The 9,596-nt window shown below is 37.1% G+C and overlaps 1 protein-coding gene across 1 annotated transcript in view; it reads right to left on the bottom strand.

Annotated features, from left to right (window-relative positions):
* Nucleotides 1-2,833: 2,833 nt before the first annotated feature.
* Nucleotides 2,834-9,596, bottom strand: part of LOC122788685 (ABC transporter G family member 23-like) — a 1,725,589-nt gene continuing 1,718,826 nt past the window's right edge. The window contains exon 20 of the mRNA XM_044055595.1: nt 2,834-3,222. Coding sequence (XP_043911530.1) covers nt 3,200-3,222 — 23 coding nt within the window. The 3' untranslated portion in view covers nt 2,834-3,199. The remainder of the gene's footprint in view (nt 3,223-9,596) is intronic.

Below are 9,596 nucleotides of genomic sequence, written 5' to 3'. Positions count from 1 at the left end.
AATTGCAGTTTTATAAACTTTTACAATGTAAGCTGCAGTTAGAAACATCATCAGGGGAAACAAAGTACATTGATAGGGGTCCAAAAATTATTGGCTCTGCCTGTATACTTGATCTCACACTGGTGATATTCAGGGCTTCTGCTATCAGTGAATGAGAGTAGTCCATATGATCGAAGGTTTGTAATTTTAAACATGTTTAAAACCAGAACAAGCAAAAGTCATTTGATTGCCTCTGTCAGTGTTTAGTCCATGCAAGGTTTTGTACAGTGGGGATTAGGCAATTTGTCCTTTCCCCACTGTAGTGCGATGTCAGATTTGGTATATTAAATTAGTAGGGGATGTGGGGGGCAGCACCACATGGGGATGCAGGAGGGATTGCCCCATGCAAAAAATATAGCTGATTTGATTTTTTCATTGTTTTGGCTTTTGATCTTTTGGGATTGATCACTAGCTGTTCGAAGTTTGTGTACCTCGATGCTTTGAAGTACACCCTAATGAATAAATGCAAAACGCAGACAGGTCATGCATACTTGCTGCATTTACTAGCCCAAATCAATGTAAAAATGTTTAAGCAGTCTTCCACATTACAGATTTCTAAGAATACATTGGGGAAAGAGCATGCTGGGAATGATGACTGAAGTTGTAGTTAAGAAGTAATTTACTACAATGCACAGTGATGTGTATCCGTCTGTTGCATATGCCAGGTTGTAAGGTAAATTTGACACTATGCCCACACCAGATATAAGAACTCTAGCAAAGTAAAATTTGTTGTGATGCTGTAATGTCATAAAATAATTTTACCTGTAAGAAGCTGTTTCCTCTACTTACTTTCAGTCAAAAAAATCTTCCTGATATAACCTCTGCAGTTGAGGTCTCTAAGTGTATGCCATACCATACCTTATGTCACGATTGATAATCTAATCTTTATTATTATTCCTTTTTATCTCATATATACAATCAAGCTAAGCCTTCTTTATTCCCTTAAGTGACAAGAAAGCTATGATTTATAAATCAGATGATGCTCTTAATCTTTAGGTGAAATTTGTAGGAAAAAATTAAGGCACAAGGAAGTGAAGCAACTTGTCTCAGCAATATTGTGGAAGCGTACATATAGTGCAGGTGGTAAATACTAATTGCTTTAATAACTTGATATCAATACACCACTGGAAATAAAGACTGTGTCTAACATGCGTTATAATCCATATCAGCAGCTTTGGAAAGTTGCACATTTATACAGCAAACCAGAATAAAACAAAAATCTCATGCCATAAATGGGAACATACACACACATATACACATAGTAGCAGATTTTTAGTAGTGGCCAAGCATAAAGAACTATGTTTTATATTTGTAATATAATTGGACTAAACTGTATTAGCTCTGCAGGTCTTCAGGGAATTTAATGGCCCCAGATGCACATGAACACACTTGTCACATCTCATTTCTCATGTGAATCATGAAGGAGGAATATTTCAGTGTTCCATTGAGATATCATAGTGTTGTTGAGTTCATTATCCCATACTTTAGGTATGGAACCGAGAAACATCACAAGAAGATTGCCTTCACACTGAAATTCAGTCTAAAAAAAGCAACATTATGAGCTGAGAATTTTAAATGGCTGCAACTGCTGATTTAACACAGATGACTGTGGAGGAATTTTGCTTCAACTGGGACATGGCTCACAGAAAGGACGGCTTGTTCTAGCTGGAAATCACCATGGAGCTATTTGATGACAGTGAAATCAAAATATGGCAGGAATGCACGCTCTAGCCTGGAAATGTCATCAAATGCTGTTCTCCCAGGGTCTACTGATATCTTTGTAACTGTGATATACACAAATTTGTTTTGCACAGCTGGACCCTACGATCATACTCATGTGACTTATAGACATGCTAGTTTAACTTTGCCCACGGGGAAAAAAGATGATACTATCAGTTTAACCGTTTAAGGCGATATGCAAATACTAACTCATGTAACCAAAATTATATTAGATTTCCTTAAACCTACAGCATGGAAGTTGTTAGTATGCACATTGAATTTACTATTCCACTTGCTATTTTTTTTGTACTGAAAACAAACTTCACATGTGCAAAATGAATGCTTTTGCCATTATCACTGCTTTTATGGCAGAATAATGCAAATTAAAGGCACAGAAGATATAGTATCTGCAGAAAGCTCAAAGAGCTCGAAAAACGATGCTTCACAGCTGTCTGCTAACTGTATTGATCTAAACATATCTAAATCTTGAAAAAGTGCATCAAACGCATATTTGTTAAACCTCTGTCCTCCTTTTAAAAATGACTATACTTAACTGTGTTCCTGCTTGCAGTTCTGTAATTGGTTTTCATTTTTTTCATCTGTTTTTTTTTTTACCACATAGATAACTTCAAAATATCATATTTTTAGCAAGGTCCGCTAAACTGTTTTTCTTTGTTAGATGCCCATTTGTTCTCAACTTGCAGACGTTGAAAACAGGTACAAAGATCCATGAAAAGTAGGTACATGCACCAAAAATCTATTTAACATAAAGTTTGAATACCAAATATATTATAACTTTTTAGGCTTCCAGTAGAAATGTGGAATGTGTATGTAGTGTGCAGGTATTTGTGTGTGTGTGTGTGTGTGTGTGTGTGTGTGTGTGTGTGTGTGTGTGTGTGTGTGTGTGTGTGTGCGTGTGTGTGTGTGTGTGTGTGCGTGTGTGTGTGTGTGTGTGTGTGTGTGTGTGTGTGTGTGTATGCTATAGTCTATGTGTGTGTGTGTGTGTGTGTATATACATGTTTAAAAATAGAGAGTAATAAAATGATGACAAAAATATAAGCACATTTCAAAGAGATAGCATAAAATCTGTAGACTTTAATGAAGTGCATTGCAAAATTTTACCACACAAGGCCACATATTTCTGCTTCTGAAAAAAGGGAGATGTAAGATGGGTGTGTCCTCTTTATTATTATCACCACTAGTATGTTGGTCATGTAGTGTGGTTTTCTGTGCACTACACAGCTTCAAAAATTACATGTAATGGTGGAATTCGGAAAATTGTATGAAGCGGTAAATCAAGCCAGAAAATAGGGACATACCACCAAAAATAGGTACATCATGGGCAGGGGTAAATCAGGCATGAAAATAGATACATTTCTCTAAAATAGGGGCAGTTAAGAGGTCTGGAGGAGATGCAGCTAGGCCCAGGTACCTGTTGTTCTCAGTTCTCACCGCTTTGGTTTCCTGCAATGAAAAAAAAAATGTTTTATTCTTTTTTACCAGTATTATTATCAGCTTATTGCAAGCTGTTCATCATTTACCAAGAAAGATCCTTCCTAGTTTATATGACACTTGTCTTTTTTATAAAACCTTACATTAAGTGTTGCAGGAATGTTAAAAATATCTGTTTGTTGTAAAATACAGGGAAAGTCTAAGGGTCTGTTAAAAGCATTTTTGATATCAAGGACTATAATATTATGAATGAAGAAACCTGGATAAACTCAAGGATACATATATACATAACAGCAAAGTACACCAGTATTGCACTTTCAGCAGTAGTGACAGTTGCTTTATGGTTAAATATTTTAACAGAATGAAAGGAAAAGCAATCAACCTTAGTTGTGTCTTGCATTCTGAAATGTTGGAACCCTATGATTTACAATTTGCTTATGACAAACAAAGGAATATATTTGTCTTCATTTTGCACTAGCCAGCAACCATGGTGTAGCAAGAGCTTGTGACACCCAAGGCTATCTTTGAGATTTACACCCCTCCCCCCTCACAAAATCATGGTCAAAAGGGGCTCCCCCCATACACAGCCCTACCCCACTGTAGCCACTCCAGTGTCTAATTACTAGACTGTTTCTCCCCATTTACCATAAACACTGTAATGTGCACACTGCTTTATACTTTACTTCTACAATGATTATTTGGATTTCATTTAAAACTTTTATTTTAAATTTTACAATTTTATATCACAGCAGACATGTTAGAGCGTGTTTTTAAGTTTATTGTTTTGAACATTTTTCCAGTAAGCAAGGAAACAAAATATATGGACCAATAATGACAAAAATGCCCAATTTAGAACATTTGCATCATAAAAGTCTACTCAAACTTCTGTCATTGCAATCTACCAATATCAGTAAATATGCACAATCTCTGCAGAAGTAAAAGTCTTCTAAATAATTCCACATTAAAGAGATTTGTAACTAATGAAGAAGTTGTTGTTAGCAAACAACTTTATATTTCATTGTTTCATCTACAAATAAAGTGCCCGTTGCCCTTGAAGAATAAATTGTCTGTTACATAAAAAATGATAAGCTACTAATATTGCAATAGGGAATGGATGGCAAACTGATAACAGGTTCATAGTTACTAGGTATCTCCTCCAAGGAGGACATTCTCAGGACTGCAGCAAAAGCAAGTATACTACCTGTTGTGCTACTAACAATGCAATCAGACTTGGCATAAGCAGCACTAAACTTCTCTTCACTCTGAAGCTGTCAGCTCCTTGTAAAATCCACTTGACACTCAACTAAATCTCTCAACTTTGCAGGACAAGAAATCTGGACAAAGACCCAAAACCAAGCACACATTTTAAACATTGCTTGTATAATCTTAGAAAGTTGTTAGAATAAAATATTTTGTGTTACCACGCATTTCCTGAAAGAAAGAAGGATTGAAATTTAAATGGCTATCATTATTTAGTAAATTCAGTTCTCACCGATTTGCCAGAATACCACAATTTTAAGAGGAACTGTCTAGGCAGTTGAGAGCTATGAACTCAACTCCTTGAATCGCTAGAGGTGGTATGGGTAGATAATTCAGGCTCTTGTTCCTTGTACCTAAGGTACAGAGTTTGTATCTGAGTAACCCTAACCACCAGCTATACCTAACTGGGGCATTTCACACACACAGACACACACGCACACACACACACACACACACACACACACACACACACACACACACGCACACGCACACACACACTGTTGAGCAGCACCTTACTTGGTGACGAAGCAAAACAATTCCATGAACTGAACTGCAGCTGTGTTGTACTTAAAACTGTATGAGGAAATGGCAGCTGTACTGTACTTAAAATTGTGCGCACAAGATGAACATAACATCTGTGCATGCATGGTCACACAGACATGATATGACAGGTGTGTGTGTGTGTGTGTGTGTGTGACTGTACCAGCTAAAGAAGAGCCCTTAAAAAACTTTGATTAAAGTATTAAATCAAATTTGTAAATGTGACAGTCCCAAAAGTGCCACCCAGGGCAGATCACCCATATCACCTTTATCGCCTCCTCCTAGCTACACCACTGGCCAGCAATCAAGTTTGGACAGGTACATACAAATACAGGTACATACAAATGCCAACAGCATAGACCCTTGCCAGTAGCAGAAAGGGAAAGAATGGGATTAAGTATGATTGGGAGTGGTGTGCTTGATCATTGTCAAGACAGAGGGGGGGAGGAGCATGCTGGGGAGTAAAACAAACACCAGCAGTATAGAGACCATTAATCTTCTTTTTTGGAGGGGGGCAGGGAGATTTTTTGTCCATATACACCAGTACACTGCAATATTCTCTCTTTGTGATTGCACTTTGAACACAAAAGGTACATTCCTAAGTAAATCTGTATCTCTTTGATAAGAATCAGTCCCTTTCTGCTAATCCTCAGTCAAATATTTAACCAATGCTTACCAATGCCTACCCGCAGACTCACATACATAGATGGGTGGATGGCATTTTCCCACAGTGCACTAGCCATCCATTAAATTATGAATAACATCCAGAGACTTGCATATGTGCTCATTTACAACAACACTGTCTCTTTGCATAATGAAGTAATGACACATTTTATTACAATGGACCTGTGAAGATTTATTCCAAAATAGTAAAGGCAGCAATAATAACAGAAAAGGGTTTCGAGCAGAAACCCTTTTTCAATACTTAATAAATGATAATTGCATGCTTTAAATTTATACAAAAAGCCAGACTATCAAAATACAATAATCTATTAATCAAGTCACCCCCTCTATACCAGGATAGATTTTTTGAAGAACTCTAAACTTAAATTTATGTTTCCTGCCCATAGCTAATATGTGTTTAAATAGAACGTTTATCTCAATACCTCTATGTATGTCTGATAAATGTGAACTAATTTGTTCTTTTAACTTTTGATTTGTTTTCCCTATATAGAAATTATCACAGGCCACACAGTTTGTAAGATAGAGGACATTTTTCAGTACGACATGTAGCTCATTACATTTCAGTGACACCTCCAGGTGCATCTGCAGTTAACTCCTACAGATGCCTCTAGGCTTCAAATATTCCTTTTCATATTTCCATCAATAATTCCAATACCCCACTATGTACAAGGTTTTAAAAGATTTCATGTTAAAACTTACACAGTATCAAACTCAACTGCATTAATATTTGACCTCTGTCTAGTGCAGGTAAATAGATATTATCTGTTGTTTTTATGACATTAATTTATATAGATATAATTTTCACATTTTTCTAAATTTCTCAAAACCAAGTGACACAGACAGAACTCCTTAGCCTCATGTGAAAGCTCTCACTTAGATGAAAAAAATGCTGCTAACAGTATGTATATATGTATGTAACTTGAGTGGTTGCTGAGATATTGTAAATTATTTATAAAATATTAGAAATGTAATAGTTACTCCATGGGATTCATGAAGCTTGCGCCAGATGCAGGCATAGCGTTGGTGTTCCAACACCAAATACAGCCGGCGAGTGATCCAGGTATGAGCTGTTTCCACGTGCACTACCTGCGTACGCTACGCCCCCACAGCTCCCGGCCCCTGTATGCTAATTATTCCAGTTGCAGCAGTGTAGCATGCAAATGAAGGTATTTAGTGATCCAGGAAGTGGTGCAGGTGTAGTGGAAGTATCCAGAAATGTAAACTGTAAAAAAAGGTTTACATTTTTGCAAACATAAAATCGGAGCCATGGCAGCCGGCCAAAGTCATGTATTATATCGTTAATATATGCCAATGGCTAAATATATAGCCATTGTCATAAAACAAATGTATAAAATATAAAAAGAACATTTAATTTCATTTTTCACACTATTGTGTAGTTTAAGCACAGGGCTTTTCATCTTTCCTGTAGGTAACCTACTGGTAAGCAATAGAAAGCCTTAAACTTATACAAGTCTTCTAGCTTCCAAGATAGGCTTTTGGAGTGATTAAGTATCAGTGTTCTTTATGTTCTTGCTGTACTTAACTGTTTTTCTGACTACATAGTGATATTTCACTGTATATTGTGATCTGAAAGCTGTGTTTATTCACATATAATGGCTATGATGGCCTGCACTTTAGAGGTTCACAGATAGGTAGTAGGCTATTTGCCCAAGGGCAATTAGAAGCATAGTTACAGTGTGTTGGCTTTCTCTGCACCACTGATGACGTAACTGAGCCTCTGTCAAGCATAGCGAATGAAGAGATTCCAGGCAGAGTTGCCGGATGCTGTTGAAGACTGGGGAGGTAGAGGGTGATAGGGGCACTTAGTGATCTAAAGAGGGTATGTTAACGTGAAAAATCAACACCATTCAATTTCCCCAACAGGTCTTGCAGTTATAAAACTGGAGGGGCTCCCCACCCCCTGGCTGTATGGTTCTGGGACACATGATCCCCGGGGTGTATATTCTTGTTACCCATTCACACATCAAGGTTTCCCTTGAAGTGCGTCAGTGAGGGGCTATGCCTAATGTAGTTAGGAATGTAATTTATAGTCTCTCATTTCATTTGTTATATGTTTTTATTTCAAGAGTAAGTGAAGCTCAGTGGGTTTGGGTGCCTCCACCCTTTGCTTAGCCTAGCTTACACATAGAAATCATCTAAATAGGAAATAGGCAGAAGCAAAGTTAATGTCAACAGTGTAATGATTATAGCATTTGCATAGTATCTGTGCATTTGAGGTTCAAATTCCAATAAAGTCAGGGATGTTTATCATGTTAAAAAGTATACCTTAACCACAGCTTGCATATATAGGTAGTATTCATCAGTATAATAAACATTTGAAACACCCATATAAACCCACGTGTGCTGGAGATTAAAGTCAGCAGAGAATGTAATGTTATGTAAGCACATAGTGAGATGTTACTTCACTGAAATGTATATATCCTGAGTAGTTTGCAGATGTGGCCGTGTTTGCAAACACAGGTTATACATTTTAAAGTTTGTTTAACTGTTTAACTGCTGCTTTAATGTCACACAAACACTTTTAAACATGCTTACAACTGCTTAAATGTGCCTTATTCTGGAGTAAAAAACATTTTTAAAGTATCGCAGGTGTTGCACCCTGGACCCTGCAAACTATAGTCATGGGACTTGCCACTGAGCCATCTGAGCTGTATACATATTATATGGTCTTTAGACTACACCTTATACTACAGGCATTCCACAGTACTGACCATAAATGGGACAGTCACTTTGTGTACATATGTACAGTACATTGTAATGTACTGTAGTTTGTGAATCCACATATACAAGTCTACATATGTATAACTGTTACAAATTAATACTAAATATATATATATATATATATATATATATATATATATATATATATATATATGGGTCTACTTTAAAACACCGACATGCAAAACACGGACGACGAGAACACCGAGACTGGAAGATCGATAACGGAGATGACCGAACGTTTAAAAGCACGAAACTTCACATGCTTGACAAACCACAATCCCAACAATCAACAAATCAAAACAAATACCTTTTCCGAAAAATGCACACACAACACAAGCACAACAAAAACCTTACAAACCTACACTAAATCTTACATACACAACTATCTATGCACTAACCTTAACCCAAACCCTAACCCTAAGGTCCATCACTATCACACACTCACCTAACCTGCGCCCTAACCCTAACTCACTTAACCGGCCCCTAACCCTAAAGAGTGTCACTATCGCACACTTACCTTACCCACACCCTAACCTTGACTCACTTAACCCACCCCTAACCCTACAGTCTGTCACTATCGCACACTTACCTTAACATTTCGGTGTTCTCAGCGTCGGCCTTTTAAACTGTTGGTCATCTCAGTTGTCGATCTTCTGATCTCGGTGTTCATGTCGTCTGTGTTTTGCGTGTCAGTGTTTTCAAGTAGATCCATATATATGTGCATGTCAGTGATGTCTGCACATTATATATATATATATATATATGGGTCTAGGACACATGCTCGACTAGCATATGTCCGAATCACAAAACATGGAACACACATGCACGAAAGTGCTTAACATCGAAAAGTGCTTCTGTGTATGTGTAGTTCAAAAAAAAAAATCTACTTTTTTGCCCCCCCCCCACTTTATTATTCTCACTCCGAGATCGCACTACAGTGGGGTAAAGGGAATTTTCCCTTACCCACACTGTAATCTGATCTACTTAACAGGCACACATACACAGAAGCGCTTGTTGATTTTAAGCACTTTCGTGTATGTGTGTTCGATGTTTTGTGATTTGGACATATGCTAGTCAAGCATGTGTCCGGATCCCATATATATATATATATATATATATATATATATATATATATATATATATATATATATATATATATA

Source organism: Protopterus annectens, chromosome 1.part2 (assembly GCF_019279795.1).
Source record: "Protopterus annectens isolate FY-2018-M chromosome 1.part2, PAN1.0, whole genome shotgun sequence".
Lineage (NCBI taxonomy): Eukaryota > Metazoa > Chordata > Ceratodontiformes > Protopteridae > Protopterus > Protopterus annectens.
This window is presented reverse-complemented; position numbering and strand designations above follow the sequence as displayed.